The sequence below is a fragment of the Rhincodon typus genome, chromosome 13 (assembly GCF_021869965.1).
Source record: "Rhincodon typus isolate 14 chromosome 13, sRhiTyp1.1, whole genome shotgun sequence".
Lineage (NCBI taxonomy): Eukaryota > Metazoa > Chordata > Chondrichthyes > Orectolobiformes > Rhincodontidae > Rhincodon > Rhincodon typus.
The window spans coordinates 31,812,210-31,829,737 of NC_063344.1; the positions used below are offsets into that span (position 1 = coordinate 31,812,210).

At 38.4% G+C, this 17,528-nt stretch overlaps 1 protein-coding gene across 4 annotated transcripts in view; it reads left to right on the forward strand.

The window, feature by feature from the left end:
- Positions 1 to 17,528, forward strand: part of zgc:153039 (uncharacterized protein LOC767698 homolog) — a 133,612-nt gene that overhangs the window by 81,962 nt on the left and 34,122 nt on the right. For all 4 annotated transcript variants that reach the window (XM_048604440.1, XM_048604438.1, XM_048604439.1 and 1 more), the window contains exons 10-11: positions 10,367 to 10,559; positions 12,165 to 12,339. In XM_048604440.1, the coding sequence (XP_048460397.1) occupies positions 10,367 to 10,559; positions 12,165 to 12,339 (368 nt within the window). The remainder of the gene's footprint in view (positions 1 to 10,366; positions 10,560 to 12,164; positions 12,340 to 17,528) is intronic.

Below are 17,528 nucleotides of genomic sequence, written 5' to 3' on the forward strand. Positions count from 1 at the left end.
GAAAAAGGTTGATGTTTCCGAGGCATCCCTGTGGAAGGCGACATTGTTGGAACAGAAGCAACAGAAATGGAAAAACTGGGAGAATAGGATAGAGTCCTTAAAATTAGGAATGGGGTTGCAGAGGGAGTGGAGAAGACAAGCATATGCTTCCTTATTCAGCTACCAGTTTGCCTGTATCTATTCATAGTTCAAGTGAATCATCAGTGAATACCCACCATCTGCATACAATTAAAGACAATTAATACATAATTTGCACTCTGTTAAATGAAGTGAAAGCTGAATGTACCAGAGAGACACAAAGTAACTATGTCGCCCAAGAATATCCTGACTGTGGTGTTTTTTGGATCCTCCTCCATGCTGGTCCAGTAGAGCTGCCACACTGGCGTCTATCAGATGATCTTGTAAATTGTTTTTATCGTGTCCACTAAAAATCGGACAAATTCAACTCGGGCCAATCCTATTGATATACTCTCAATCAACAGCACCATGATTGAAGGGATTGCCAACAGTATTATGAAATTGCTTGCCAATACTCAGGGCTTTAATTATTGCAAAATAAAAAACCAAAAGAACTGCGGATGCTGGAAATCAGAAACAAAAACGTAAATTACTAGACAGTCTCAACAGGGTCTGGCAACATCTGTGAAGGGAAATCAGTTAACATTTTGGGTCCAGTGACCCTTCTTCAGAACAGTTCTGAAGAAGGGTCATTGGACCTGAATCATTAACTCTGATTTCTCTCCACACGTACTGCTAGACCTGCGGAGATTTTCCAATAATTTCTGTTGAGTCATTAATTATTGCACAGTGCTCAACAATATTTAAACATTCTCAGATAATGAAAACTGAAATTTGTGGCCTAGTTGCAGTAAGATCTGGGCAACATATAATTCTAGATTGATAGGTAGCAAATAATACATGTGCCCTACAGTGCTACAGAATGACCATTTCCAACAGGAAGCAATCTTGACACTTCCTCAAATTATTAGGCACCATTTTAATTGTACCTCTGATCAACATTATCTTATATGGGGTTGAGAAAGATGTCACCATTGCTCTAGTTGCATTTCTAGCCTATCGTGCAAATTGCCTGCTTCCCAGAGCAGTCAGACTTCTTTCTTCTGGCACAGAACTGACGTCCTAACTTTCCAAACTTGACTTTGATGCATTTGTGCAGCATATTTTGTAGGTGGTACACACTGCTGCTACTGAGGGTTGGTGGCAGGGGGAGTAAATGTTTGTGGATGAAGTGTGAATCAAGTGGGCTACTTTGTCCAGTGGTGGAAAGTTTAGTATCCAGCTTCTTGACTGTTGTTGGATCTACACCCATCCAGGCAAGTGAGGAGCATTCTATCACGCTTTTAACTTGTGCCCTGTGGATAGTGGACAGGTTTCAGTAAGTCAGGAGGTGAGTTTTGCTGCAGGATTCCTAGTCTCTGAACTGCTGTTGTGATTGTAGTATTTATGTGGCTAGTCCAGTTGAGTTTCAGATCAATGGTAGTCCAGGGGGTTTGATAGTGGGGTGTTCGGTGATGGTAATGCAATTGAATGTCAAGGGGCAATGGTTAGATATTCTTTTTCTGTTTGGTCAAAGTGTGGTATTTGTGTGGAATGAATGTTCCTTTCCACTTGTCAGCCCAAACCTAGGTATTGTCTCCATCTTGTTGTATTTAAACATGGACTGCTTCAGTATCTGAGAAGTTTTGAATGGTGCTGAGTATTATTCAATCATCGGTGAGCATCCCCACTTCTGACCTGATGATGGAGGGAACGTCATTGATGAAGCAGCTGAAGATGGTTGGGCCTGGGACACTACCCTGATGAACTCCTGCAGAGCTGTCCTGAAGCTGAGATGACTGACCTCCAACAACCACAACCATCTTCCTATGTGCTAGGTATGACTCCAACCAGCAGACTGATAGCCATTGTTTCCAGCTTTGCGAAGGCTCCCTAATGCCACACTAAGGTCATAAGTGACCTTAATATCAATGGGAAGTCACTCTTACCTCAGTTCTAGAATTCAGCTCTTGTCCATGTTTGAACCAGTGCTGTAATGAGGTCTGGAGCTGAGTGGCCTTGGCAGAACCCAAACTGAGCATAAATAAGTGGGTATTGTTAAGCAAGTGCTGCTTGAGAGCGCTATTGATGACCCCTTCCGTTACTTACTTTGCTGGTGATCAGTAGTAGGCTGATGGCTCAGTAATTGGTTGGGTTGGATTTGTCCTGCTTTTTGTGTGCAGCACATACCTGGACAATTTTTCATATTTACAGGTAGATGTCAGTACTGTAGCTGTACTAGAACAGAATGGTTAGGGATGAAGCAAGTTCTGAAGCACAAATTTTCAGTGCTATTGCTAGAATGTTGTAGGGGCCCATAGCCTTGGTGATCTCATAGGGTAGAAACATAGAATCCCTACAGAGTGGAAACAGGCCATTCGGCCCATCGAGTCTATACTTACCCTCCAAAGAGCATTTCACCTGGACCCACTCCCCTACCCTATCCTTGTAACTCTGCATTTCCCATGGCTAATCCTATTAACCTACACATTCCTGGATATTTTGGGCAATTTAGCATGGCCAGTCCATATAACCTACACATTTTTGGACTGTGGGAAGAAACCAGAGCACCTGCAGGAAACCCACACAGACACTCGGAGAATGCACAAACTCCCCACAAGACAGTCATTCGCGTCAGTCTGTCTGTCTTTGTTGCTCCACGACATACAGAAAACAACATCAGTTCCTTCACAAACAGCTCTGATCATCACCACCTCCATCAATTGCTGCACTCTCTTTAAATTGTCATACTGCATTTGTTCAACATCTAAGCTTGTCTGCCTATTCTTTAAGACCAACATTAAATCTAAACTTTGACCATCTGTCATAGTATTAAAATATCAGTGATGGAGTTTGACAAGCATCCCCATGCTAAGGCCTCTGATGTTCATCATTTACAAAAATGACTTGAATTCTGGGCTCAGAAGAACAGTTGCAAGTTTTGCAGATGGCACTAAATTAGAAGATCTGGTTAAATGTTGACAGTTTGCAATTAAATAACAGAAGACATTACAGCATTTGCAGAATGGGTGAGAAATTAGCAAATAAATGTCAACATGGATGAGTGTGAGGTAACACATTTTAGTAGGAAGCTTAAGGAGACTACACAATAATTAGAATTTAAGTATCTGAATGGGGTCAATGAGCAGGGGGATCTGGTAGTACCAATAAACTGATCACAAAAAGTAGAAGTACAGATTAATATGGCTATTTCATTAAAAGAAACCAAACCATGGTTTTATGTTAAAGTTGTACAAATCCCTGGAAACCATGCTTAGAGTGTTATGCATAGTTTAGGAATCCATATTATGAAGGAGAATTAAAGGTCCAAGTGGAGATGTGAAGGATAAAGTACAAGTATGATACAGGAACAGAGGCGCTAGACCCAGCAGGAAGGATTGAACAAGCTGAAGTTATTCTGTTCAGAGCAAAAGAGACTCGGAACATTTTACTGTGTTAATAGTTTACATGTTGGGTAACTAGATAAAGATGTTTAAGATTACAGAAGAGTTTTTATAGAACAGCAATAGAGAAAATACTTCTCCATTAGGCTTGAACCTGATGGAATTATTACAAATGGCCAACAGAAAATTCAGCAGCAATCTCTCCATCCAGAGAGTGGCTACAATGTGAAATGATTAATCACAAGGAGGTGACTAGTTATGGATACATTTTAGGGAAATTAGATTAGCACATGAGCGTGAAAGGAATTTAAAAGTACGTTAATGGCTTTAAATGAAGAAGGGGGAGGGACGTCTTGCATCAAGCATACGCTGAAATAGAGCTGTTCGGCTGATGGTCCATTTCTATGCTGTCAATCCTGTGTGAAACGATGTGTTGATAATTATGATACAGAAATAGCAGTGGTCAAGCAACGTACTGTTTTCCACAGAAAAAAATAGTTAATCAAAAGTAACAGAGCCACTTTAAGTTTATAGATATGAAAGATATGAAGGGATCTGAGGATAGTACAGGAAATTAGCATTGAGGTAGAAAATCAGTCATCATATAGTTGAGTGGTTTGCCAGACTCGAGGGGGCAGATGACCTACTTCTGCTTCTATTTCCTATGTTCCCATCTTCAGCAGAAGCAGGTCACTCCAGATGTGATTTTAAAAACCCACTGAGCAAGCTGCTTCAACAGCATTGAATATGCTGCTTGTGTAACTTCTATTACAAGCAATAGAACTTGTGCAAGTCATACTTGATTCATTTTGGAACCTTTGGATGTATAAGCCTAGAACAGTTAGATTTTGCAATTCTTTAAAATTGTGCCATCTGATTATTTTGCCCATCTTGAGTGTTAGATGAGCAGAATGTGCACAAAATCAGTGCATGTGCTTGAGTGTCACTTAGTCAGCTATTCGAGCAGTGGAGGTGAACTGCATATTAGAATTTTGCAGGTCCTGAAATAAATTGTTCCTCTGTTCCTCGTGAAAGTAGTGTGAGCAGGAGCTGGAAAAGCTTACTGCTGCTGTGAAAAGCAAATGATAAACTATGCTGTCCCTTCTGTACACAATCCATACATTCAAGCTAGAGAGATAACATATTAGTGTAATGTAGCATTGTTTCATAAGCTCACTTGTAGCAGATATTATGGCACAGAACATCTTTTTGACTGATTATTAGATTAAGATCGTAGCTTTGTATGATAAGCGTGAAACAAAATTATTCCAAATCAGCTGGCATTTTCAACTGGAAGCTTACAATAGTGGGAGAGGAGAGTGATTGTGTTTTTGTAAACAAAGTAATAAACACTTGGCTTAACATATTTAAGTCTCAAGTAGTTTGATTTCTGTAAATGGTGAAGAATCAAGGCATTCTCCAATATTCTAGTAAATGCAAAACAATGCAGCAGAGTCAATGCAACTTTTTTGAAATAAATCAATGCCTGTAGTGTACCAAAGCTATGCCTGTTGAATGCACACGTAAATTAAATGTAAATTTAATTTTCTATTTGTCACACATATGTAGCATCGACACCAAAATTATCACACTTTAATGGTGTGACCCTATTTTGCCTTAGCCCAGCACCTTTCATAGCCTATAAAAATAAGAACTGAGCAGCTAGCAACTTTAAGTGGCTTTCTAAATAATTGTTTTTGACCCAGGTAAGGGTAATATCCTCAAGGAACACATCATCTGCAAATAACTGTTAGTTGTTACAGTTCGAATGCACTAAGCATCTTTAAGGAACTAGCCACTATAAAGGTTATAATAAAAGTACCATAAATGATAAAGCTACTTTGTGTGGAAGAGCACCTCCGAGATATTTCAGCTTTCATTTTCACTGCAATTTTCTCGGCTGGATGCTTTGATTATGGCAAGTAGATTGTAAGATAATGGCATCAAGTGAGATTACATTTCAAGCCTGCTCTTGATGCTGTGCTGTGTAGTGGGGTGGGGTGGGAGGAATGTAGGGATTGACTGGATAGAAAGCTGCAAGAAATATTTTTATTTTAAACTGATCAGTGGCAAGTTATGTTTTTAATGAACTTCAGGTTTACAGCATAAGCTATTAAGATGACATTGCAATGACAATATTAGTTTTCTTTATTTGTCAAAACTGCTTCAACAATACTGTATTTATGCTGACAATACAGAACTGCACTGCTTAATTTGCCAGTTTCTGTTATCTTTGACTTTTTTTGAAAGCATTGTATAAATATTACAGTTAAAAGCTCCATGAAATGTGTGTCACTGCTACATCATAGTTCTTGTACAACTGTGCTGTAAAGCAAAATCCATTGGAATATCTTTTCAGTAATGGTTTTATTATTGCATTGATACTAACAACTATAATTAAATTGGCCAGACTTCTTCAGCTTATAGATACAATCCAGACTTTTTTTTAATCAGGACTTGCTGACTCCTGCTAGTTATCTTCAATCTAGAAGATGTGCTGAATCAGCAATAATATAATAATGCCCCAGCATGATGTAAACATATGTATGTGACAAATGCAGTGGTGTCGTTGATGATCGCACTCTGATCAACCTGTACAGGCCTGTTCGCATTTGCTTACTATCCCACCCACTTTGCAAACTGGCTACACTGCTAGGGCCATTATGTGCACTTGGTTCTCTATCGTAAGATCTAACCTACAAAAGAAATGTCTGATAACATTTAGACTAGCAATGACTATTAGAGATCACCACGCTTTAGTTCTCATTAACAGATATCATCTGCAGATGAGAGGAATGTAATCTGAACTCTGAAACAATAACCTGGAAAACATGTATCTGTTTGAGGTTAATACTTGCACATTACGAGTTCATTTAAAATAATATAGAGGTGTGTCTGTGCATTGACTGTAAAATAGCTGTGATTAAATCCTCCAAGCACGTTCTTTTACTATATATCTTTAAGAATATTTAGTTTGGTGGTTTCTTGGAGTGGGGCTGGGAAGGAATCCTCCTTCGAAAAATTATTGCCCTGTCAAGGGACGTAACATTAGACTGACCGCTAAAAGCCAACCCTTCCCTTTCTTCTGAAGTCCTTTTCTCACAAATTCCACTCCACACTCATTCAACTGAGGTCGGGATCCCTTGTCCAACCCTAGGTTTTTCCCTGGGTGCTAACTGGCAGCAACCACTGCTCCCATTGTGCTGAAAACAAAAAGTGCTGGAAATTAAGGAAGGTCAGGCAGCATCCATGGAGAGAGATCAAGCTAACTTTTCAAGTCTAGATGACTCTTCTTCAGACCTCTGAACAGTCATCTAGACTCAAAACATTAACTTGCTCTCAGTCCATGGATGCTGCCTGACCTGCTGTGACTTCCAGCAGTTTTTGTTTTCGGTACAGATTACAGCATCTGAAGTAATTTGCTCCAACTCCCATTGTGCTATCTTTTAATGGTAAGCTACTGGCCTGACAGCCAATCCCAGATTTCTTCTCTGAGCTCTGAATCCTGGGAAAGACCCAACACTGTCCAGTCACATGTCTGATTGGCACTTAGTCCTGTCGGGCCTCCCCCTTGGCCAGTTTCTCACTGGTTCTGGAGCGATCGACCGACCCTAAATTTCCAGTTACATGTTTTACCTCTGTCCTGTACGTAACCTAAATTTTCTACATCCATTAACATTGAGTACTTTGGGTAGCTTTGGATGTGGGGCCATTACTCTTATTTTCCATTATTATTTTTAATTACTTTCTTATTTCCACTCCCCTCTCCCATTTTCCTTCACTTGACTATGTAATCATTCACCTTTCCCATTGCTGGAATCTTATCCTAACTGATCCCTACTCATGTCCATCAACTCTGAGCCTGTTAAGGGTGTAAAATTTTGCTTTGAACCATACATGGCTACCCTTTGTTGGACAATTTTGGCATCCCAGATGCCTCCTTAGTATCAATAATCCCAGCTGCCTCATCTTTACTCCTGATTTTCTGAAAACTCAAGATATAATTCTTATCTTTGTGTTTAGATCCATCCTCGAACTCATTTGCTATTTCTGTTACCACTTTTGACCTGCAATTCCTCCTCACCAAAACTCTCCTTTCCTGTAGTTCATGCCTATTGTATACTTACACCATTTCTCCTCACTACCTCACACTGTCCCAACCTCTCTCCTTCTGCGCTTTTTTTGCTGTACTACTGCCAATAATAGTTTCAGCTCTAGCTTCTCCTTTGGATCTCTCTCCTTTAAGCCTCTCCAACTACCTTTCAGTATTTTTAAGAGCATCATTAAAGCTAACGTCTTTGCCCAAATTTTTGACCACAATCTCTAGTAGCTTCAAGTTAAGGAGCAATAATAGGAACTTAACAGTTTTGAAAATTTGCTTATATTGTTATTTGCTAAATGAATAAATAGCAGCTATTTTCCTGAAACATTGTGAACAGCCTTTCCATGATGAAGGCCTTATACATTTGTAAGATTTTGGTGATGGATAGATTTTGTAACAATTTGTCAAGACTCTGCATATTGAGTTGTTATTTTGTTGACTTTTTTTCTAAGGTAAACTAAATGTGCAATTTCTGTCAAGTTGATGAAAAACCACCCTCTTAACTTTTGCTCTCGTTATTTGCATATACTGATGTGCTGCATTTTCCCTGTATCATCCAACATCTTTGTTTTTATTGAATAAAAACCGAAAGAACTGTGAGGGAAGGGTCACTGGACCCAAAACATTAATCGATCTTTTTTTTTCCTTCTCGGATGCTGCCAGACCTGCTGAGATTTTCCGGCAACTTCTGATTTTGTTCTTGTTCGGGTTTTATTGACTTTATTTTGTACAATGATATGACTTGGCACAAAAATTCCTTGCCACATTACATTCTGAAAGATAGATGTATGAACAACTTCTAATACACAATATACATGTAACAGGCAGTATACTTGTGAACTTGACTTGCGCCTATCTTGGGAACATATTCATTCATACCTTAATTTTTGTTTTGTAAATTTGTGCCTTTAGGTTACTCTATATGATATTGGCTTGAAGCTTCAAATGTGTGACTGAAGAGATTGGCTTAGGACATAGGTAACAAAATGGTAAATGTTGAAAGTCATCAAGATTTACCAATAGACATAAGGGAGACTACATGCCATAATTCTAACCTTTCTGATTCTTAAGTACATCTGTAGCTATTTCTGTTTTAACATTCTCGATTCTGCTGGTATGTAATTTTGTTAATTCAATGCCTGGATAATTCTAAAATTATCCAGTTATTTGAATTAAGCAATTTAAATCAAAAAGCACTGTAGGCTTTTTTATGCCAAAAGGAATTCAAATTAATAGATAGTTCGAATGAAATGACTTTGAATTAAAGGGTTAGACTGACTTCAAATGCAATAGCAAGGCAATCCGTTACCATTCTGTTCTAACAATATGGGATAAATTTATTTGCTTTTGAAACAAAAGGCTGAATAAAGAAAAAGCAACTGCTTTTATAACAAGTCAAGTGAGACAGTCCTGTGGTATTTGCAAGTGACATCCCGGTCTGTAAGATTTGGTGCTTGCTAACTTCAGTTGGTTAGCTCAGTTGGCTGAACAGCTGGTTTGTGATGTAGAGTAATAGCAACAGTGTGGGTTCAATTTCTGTACAGGCTGACATTACCACGAAGGAATCTCCTCAACCTCTTCCTGTCACCTGAGGCATTGTGACTGTCAGGTGAAACCACCACCAATGTCCCCCTCTGAGAGAATAGCCTTCTGGTCCTCTAGGATTATGGTGACTTTACTGTATCTTTAAATTGTAAGACCCAAGTCAGTCATAATTAGAGACTGAGTTGAGGGAGCCAACCTAAAAGTTTACCAGTTTTGACTTGGTCAAAGGCCCATTCTAGATGTAAATATGTTTTCACAAGTTTTGCAGAAGTTATTAACTTTATCAGAAGTACAAAAGAAATGACACTTGATGGAAGCAGTGATTTTTCAGTTGATCCACTTCAGCATACCAGTTTATTTTTCCAACTGACAGGACACATGTCTGTTGTTCTCTTTTGTTGATCAAGGTTGTCCTCCTGTCATCGGCCTTCTCTGCTATGAACCAAACCACTAAGAATCACTGCTTACTAACCCTGTTTAGCCACTACCCCTGGTCAAAGGGATCCTGAACTCTTGGCAACACAGACAGCACATGACCAATCTTAGACTGGCTGGGTAATGTGTGCCCAATTCATGATTGATTTGTTTGAAAGTGATGGCCATTGTACTTCTGATGCATTCCTTCAAATGTCAATTGAATCCCCGTTTTGACAGCTGGTCCCTCTTAGCTTGCTAACTCCATAGATTCCTGCCTAAACAATGTGACACCAGCAGAACTCGTGCTTCTGCTTGATTATGTAGAGTCACCCCTTAGTGATTCTGATATCATCACAACTCTCTGAAGTGAAACCTATAGGCACTTCCCAAAATCTATCCACATCTTTTCGTTAAAAGGACCATGTTTGATTCTACAATAACGGCTGATGCCTAAGTATATTAACTAAAATTGCTTTCAAAGACCATATTGCTCAGTGCTTAATCAAGTCCAAAGCATTGAAAAATAACTGCACCCTACAGGACAGTAACCTGCCTGCAACCAATGCAATGATATTTCTGAAAAACATTGGCTCTTCATTCCTAGAATAAAGTAGTTAACCTCTATACTGCTTCCTAATGGTGTCAATCTAAGGTTTGTAATATAGTGGGGGTGACAATGGAGAATGTGACATCTCACATTCTAGGAACAGCATGTTTGTGCACTAATCCAAATGTCGTTATGCATTTCTTTATTCAATATGTATTTAACTTGTGAACCACAAGACAAAGGGTAATCTTTAGCATGCATATTACTATTCAAATATATTTCTCCTATTTTTAGGCCAACCTTTCGCTACTTCACCTGGCATACTTGTGTGTTAGGCATCATTGGCTGTGGGATTATGATGTTCCTGATTAGCCCAATATATGCATCATGCAGTGTTGCATTCATGCTGATACTGTTGCTGGTCCTTCACTATGTATCACCTTCAAGCAGCTGGGGTTACATCAGCCAAGCTCTGATCTTTCACCAGGTACAGTAGAACATCAGGAAACTGTTCCAAGATGGTGCTAATTATGTGTTTGAAACATCTGTTAAATTGTCCTGTTGGAAGGTCACTGACCTGAGGCATTAACTGTTCCTTCACTGATGTGAAGGGAGTACCTGTTGAGTACTTTCAGGATTTTGTCTTATATTTCAGACTTCCACAACTACAAAATTTTGCTATTTGTTTAATTGATTCATTAACAAGCCATCACCATAGCAACAATAGCTGTGATCAAATCTTTTATTCATGGAGCTAACTGTAAAACACATGATAGTCTATTGTAAACCTCTTAAAATTTGCAGCACTGTGCATTTATAATTTTTGCTCCTTACACAATCAGTATTGGTTCAGAAAGACTTCCATATACATACCAAATTTGTGGGCATAAAAGTTTGACAGTATACTCTTACGTTGCTACCCATATTACTTTACAGTTTCTCAGAACAATGCCAGTGTGATTTTAATTTGATAGTGACCTTGGTGTTCCCTTGGTTTTTAAATCCAGCTCTAACAAGGAGGATGAAGAAAAATTCTTGACAAGATCATTTAGTTCACCAGAGGTCATTCTTTTTATAATCTACCTCTGCCAACCTAACATTCAATCATAGTTTGAATGCCTATGTGGTCTATGGCTATACACTTTTTAAACAAAAAAAACTACATATCCTGGAAATGTTTGTAACATTTTATTACACAAAAAGTATCTTGTGAATATTAATAACTTAGTTTTACAGCAAGAGTAATTACTGTTGAAGAGAAGATTATTTGACCAAACTTTGTTATTGTTGAAGCTGAGTACTGTAGCGATTGTAACAACATCAGCCAGGTGGATTTCATAGAATATGAACTCCCTGATTGGGGCCATTAATCTGATCCAATCAGGGAGCCCTGACTGACAGATATAAACAGGAGTCTCAGACATCCTGTTCACTCTGAGAGATGGCTCTGAGGGAGCTGGATCAGTGTCAAGGACTCTCCACATATAAATAAAGGAGGAATTGGTGACGGGATACCAGCCTCTGTGGACTTCTTTCAAATAACTGTTTGCTTGCTCGCTTTAGGAAAGAAGTGTATTTCAGTATCGTAATTGTAGGTTATTGGCACATATCCTTTAGCTGTGAGATGAATAGGATTTGTAGTGATGCAGCTTTCAACAGGCTTTATGTTATTGATTTAAAAAACCATTGTGTGCTAACTATGTTGGCAGTGTTACAATCAACTACTAAGTAATGTTGCTCATCAGAGAAGATTTCACTGAATTTTGACTCTGTCATGTGAATTCAGGATCTCTAAAACATGAGATTCGTGTGCACAGTACAACTATAAGAATGTAATAATATTATAAATTTAATTTCATGGATAAATAGGTACATTTTATAATTTTTACCTGAAATTTGAGAAATACACAGAGTGGATTCACTGTGGTAGATACACCATTTCTAACTCCTTTATTTAATATTTTACACTAAACAGCTTTTTTTTTGCATCACAGCTAGTAAAGCAGTAAGTTAGTGTATGCTGCGAGTATACAGTAATTAAATTAATCTTTCCTTTTACTTCAGAATCCTGTATCGATGCTTGTGTTTGCAGGTTAGAAAGTATCTTCTGATGCTAGATGTTCGTAAAGATCATGTCAAATTCTGGCGCCCACAAATTCTGCTGATGGTTGCCAATCCCAGGACATGTACTCAACTGATCAGTTTCACAAATGACCTAAAGAAGAGTGGACTATATGTGCTGGGTCATGTACAAAAAGGAAATTTGGGTAAGAATTTCTGCAATGCTGCATGTGAATCCCAAATTGTTACAGCCTTTAAAAGTTTTTTTTTCTTAAATCTTTTTACTGTATTTTTGTGCTTGTAAAGGCAACATAGTTTCATGGATCCATACATTTGGAGGCCATTTAGCCCACTGTGCTTTAATAAATATGTTTATCTTTTGAAAGTCGAATACCCTTTTACCATTTTTCTTCTGTCAGTGCACTCCAGATCATCGTAGCTCGCTGCATTAAAAACGTTTCTCTGGGACAACCTCTCTCCAACTTATTTTGTCCAGTCGTGTAAAACTGTCTTCTGTTCCTGCCTGCTTATTTACTCAATCAAATCTCCTCAACTTTCCACATCTCTCTTAAATCACTGCTGTCACCTTGTCTACTCCAAAGCGAACAATCTCAGCTACTATTGTCTGTTAACTTAATACTGGGAATAGAAAAGTTCCTCAGTAATTTTTGGGAGGTAATGGTACAAGATTATATAATCTGTTTTGACATTGTGGTTTACGCCAACCAAAATGTTGAATAATCTCAACTCAATTTATGTGACATTTTCCATGTCACAATTTTTTTTTCCTTTTTTTAACTGTTAGGTAGAATTTATTTTGTTTTATTTTAACCTTTCATGACTTCACATGCTGATATGTCTCCATTGCCATTACATCACTGAATTATTGTACTTCTCTCACTGTAATCCATAAAATCACCCCATTCCGCAATGAAAGTTTCTTCGTACGTTTCACTTGAATTCTAACATATTCTACAAAGTGCCTTAATAATGTTGATATATTCCTGACTAGCACATTTTCTAATATATTTCACACTCTTTACTATAACATGTTCTGTTATTCATGATTGATTCTGGTCGAAAGTTCCCAAAAACATTTGACCTGTATTGGCTGTAATGATTCAATTTACATTTGAGTGCTTAGATGACTAAACTCTTGCTTAATCCATTTAGTTGATGCATTTTCCTCATTGTTTGTCTGACACGATGCAAATATAGTAAGTACACTTTTTGTTTGTTTTCAATGGATACAATATTCTACTGTGGTAAACTTCTAATGTTCAGTCTAAACTGTTGTCTTACTTTATTGACAGCAATTTATAGCACAGGAGGAGATGATTTAACCCATCGTGCCTATTAGAATTGATCTTCATTGATTTCCCTGCATTTTATATATTTTTGTTTTGCAAATGCTCAGTTCCCGCTTTTGATAGGTGCTACAATTTCACATCAATGATAACTATAAGAATAGAAGTTATGAAACACAGACAAGCCTTTCAGCACCACCAGTTTATGATCAAGCAGATCAATGTTCATTTTTTAAACGTCAGTTTGCTGCATATGGTTTAAAAGCCATTCATTATAACCATTTTCTGTCTTTGGGTCAACTTCCTTAATGCTATGTGACACCTTGTAAGCTGCTTTTTGCAAATCAAAATGTACTATGTTCTTTTCACTTCCTTTATCAATGTTCCACCATTTCCTTAAGAACTTATAATTTATCAAACATGATTTATCTTTTGCAAATTCAGACTGACTATCCTGAAGTAACTTGACTTTAGAAAAAAAAAAAAATTTTTGACTCAATCTCTAAAGCCTAATTTGATTGGCCAGTAATTATTCAATTTACCACTTCTTCTTTTCGCTGAAGCTAGCATGTTACATCTGGGATCTCTTTTTATTCACTTGTAAGACATGAGCATCGCTGGCCCGTCCCTAGTTGCCTATGAGAAGGTGGTGATGAGCTGCCTTCTTGGATTGTTGCAGTCCATGTGCTGTAAGTTGACCCACAGTGCCCTTAGGAAGGGAATTGTAGGATTTCAACCTACAATTTTCAAGGATTGGAATGGTGAGTGGTTTGGAGGGGAACTTGCAAGTGGTGGTGTTCTCATATGGGGAGGATTCCATCATACTCCTGACTTGTGCCTTGGGAAATAATGGACAGGATTTGGAGAATCAGGTGGTAAGTTATTCTCTACAGTATTCCAAGCCTTTGACCTGCTGAAGATGTTTGGGCCGAGGACACTACCCTGAGGAACTCCTGCAGAGATGTCCTGGAGCTGAGATGACCGACCTCAAATAAACACAACCATCTCAACTCCAACCACTGGAGAGTCTGTCCCTGCTACCCATTGATTCCAGTTTTCCGAGGACTCCTTGATGCTACACTCGGTTGAATGTGGCCTTGATGTCAAGGGCTGTCACTCTCACCTCATGTCTGGTATTGAGCTGTTTTGTCCATATTTGAACCAAGACTGTAATGAAGTAAGGAGCTGAATGACCCAGGCAGACCCCAAATTGGGCATCACGGAGCAGGTTATTGCTGAACAGGTGTTGCTTGGGGTCAGTTTAGCTTGGTTGGCTGGACGGTTGGTTTGTGAAGCAGTGTGATGCCAACAGTGTGGTTTCAATTCCTATCAGCTGAGGTTACCATGAAGGACTCTCCTCAACCTTTCCTCTTGCCTGAGGTATGCTGGCCCTCGGGTTTAATCACCATTAGTCCTGTTTTTGAGATGAGAGAGCAGACCTTTGGTGTGGTAACACTATGGTGACACAAATGAGCTGCTTGATAGCACTGTTATTGACACCTTCCATCACTTTGATGTTTGAGCATAGACTGATAGAGCAGTAATTGACCAGGTTGGATTTGTGGTTTTTGTGTACAGGACGTAGCTGAACAATTTTCTACATTGTCGGGTGGATGCCTGTGTACTAGAAGCGCTTGGCTAAAGGAGCGGCAGTCTTCCGGACAAAAGCTGGAATGTTATCAGGGCCCATTGCCTTTGCAATATCAAGTGTCTCCAGCTGTTTGATTTCATGTGGATTGGCTGAAAATTGATATCTGTAATGCTGGGAATCACTGGAGGAGGCCAAGATAGATCAACCTCATCGCACTTCCAGCTGAAAATTGCTGCGAATGCTTTGAGTTTATATTTTGCGCTGATGTTTTGGACTCTTCCATTGGTGAGGACAGGGTTCGAAGGGCCCAGCTACATTTGGGATCCTTGTCATCATCTTTATTACTTCTGTAGTCAAGGATGCTTTGATTGTGGTCAGAGTCAGTTTTATTTCTTGTCTTTACTCCATACCCAATGGCCTGGACCACCTTCAAGTTCTATTTTATTTCAGTGCTGCTATTTTACCTATTCTTAATGATGTTCGTTGTTCTGCCTCATTGATTTTATACCCCTTTGCTCCCGCTGTCATGTTTTTCAGTGAATACAGAGGGAAAGAACTCATTTAGTATTTTGGTCTTCCTTATTCAATATATGTTCGGAGGGTTGGTGCAAACTCAGTGGGCTGAATGGCCTCTTTCTGCACCATAGAGATTCTATGATTCTTAAAATGTGCATCTTTAACTAGGTTTCTGGTCATTTGAGTTAATACTTCCTCCTGTATCTCAGTGTCGTACTTTGTTTTATGCTCCTATGGAACGCTTAGAATACTGTTCACTTCAGAGGCAGTACATAAATATAAGCCATTGTTATTGTTGAGTATTTCCAACATTTCATGTTTTTATTTCAGTTTTCCAGCATCAATAGCATTTTGCTTTCTTTGTTTTAGATTTTTTTAAATGTGCGCACACGTGTAAATCTATGGGGTGAATTTGCACAATTTGTAATTGCAGATACATTCTATTTTGTTCAAAAAGCACACAATTTATAGACAGTCAATGTGGCATTTTATAAATTCCTACTTTGGAAATAAAGCCAGTCTGACTCCACGTTAATACACAGCCAGATTCTATACAAGGTCTCACACCTAAATGCATTGCCTGACCTGAGAAGTCACCTCTGGTATACCAAAAACCTTTAGTTATCTCGGGACAGTGACTTGAAAGAAATTCTGGAACTTGCATATTAATCCTTTCTAACTAATTAAAGATTTAACAGCCATCTTAGGTTTGTTCAATACATTTGTGTCAATTCTATGACCCGTTGATCTTTTGCTTTTAAATCTGTGTCTGATGCCACCTGTCTCACTGACACCTGAAGGAGTGAGACTCTGAAAGCTTGTGTTTTCAAATAAATCTGTTGAACTACAAGCTGGTGTCATGTGATTTTTGTCCTTTCTCACCAGTGATAGAACTTCCCTTTTTTTTTTAAACCTATTATTTTCTTTTCATGTGCATCTAAATTCCATTGTTTCCCATCTAACCTTCGTCCCAATTGTCATCTATTTGAAAGTCTTGAATAGTTTTCTTACTGCCTTATCTTCAATTCTTTCTTTCCAATGTTTCCAGGTCTCTTAAAGCTTAAACTTTATTGCATATTTTTTAGCTTTTGCAGCGTCAGAAAAAATCTCAGATTCACCGTTTTGCTACGAGTCAGTTATCATCCATTTGATAGACTTGTGCTGTAATAAATTCAAACTGAGCAACATAAATAGCACTTCAACTCATGTGCTTGTAGATGTTATTAAAATACCAAGCTTCACAAAATTGCAATGTTTCATAAATACAAAATGTTAACTTTATTGTAATGTGTAATCCACAATGATATTTTAAAGGTCAAAATTTGCAGTACTTCCTACTGCAATATGTCGTGCAGCACTTAGCAGAAGCTTTGGATGTCTACTTTTACATTTTTGTTAATGACCCACCCTAGGCTCAGTATGACCTTGAAGTGGTCTATTATAATAGTTTTAAGAGTCATTGTGAAATGGTCCACTAAGTGTTATGAAGGCTTTTTCCTAAACAGTATTCAGTTATTACGAAAAAAACCCTCCATAAACCAAAGTGCAATAACTCACCTCTCGCTTTTAAGGCAGTTGTATTTTATGCCAAAATCTACCAGTAATTTTAAATGGAATATATAGAGGAGGATATTCTGATACTGCTGTAGCCTGACGCTACCAATTCATTTGAAAAGGCTTCATAATTTGAAATGGACTAATTTACATTTTGATTTGTGTAGTTGTGGGAGTTCCTTAGACAAATGTGGAATTTTCCAGTTTTGAAAGTGTCTGTCCCTAATATAGAATTATGCAGCAAAGAAGGCACCTATTTAGCCCATCATGCTGCCACTGGCTCTTTGTTAAAGATACTTTTCCATTCTTCCAAATGTTCTCCTCTTTCCCTGTTAAAGTATGTATCCACGATAGTAGGAACTGCAAATGCTGGAGAATCCGAGACAACAAGGTGCAGAGCTGGATGAACACAGCAGGCCAAGCAGCA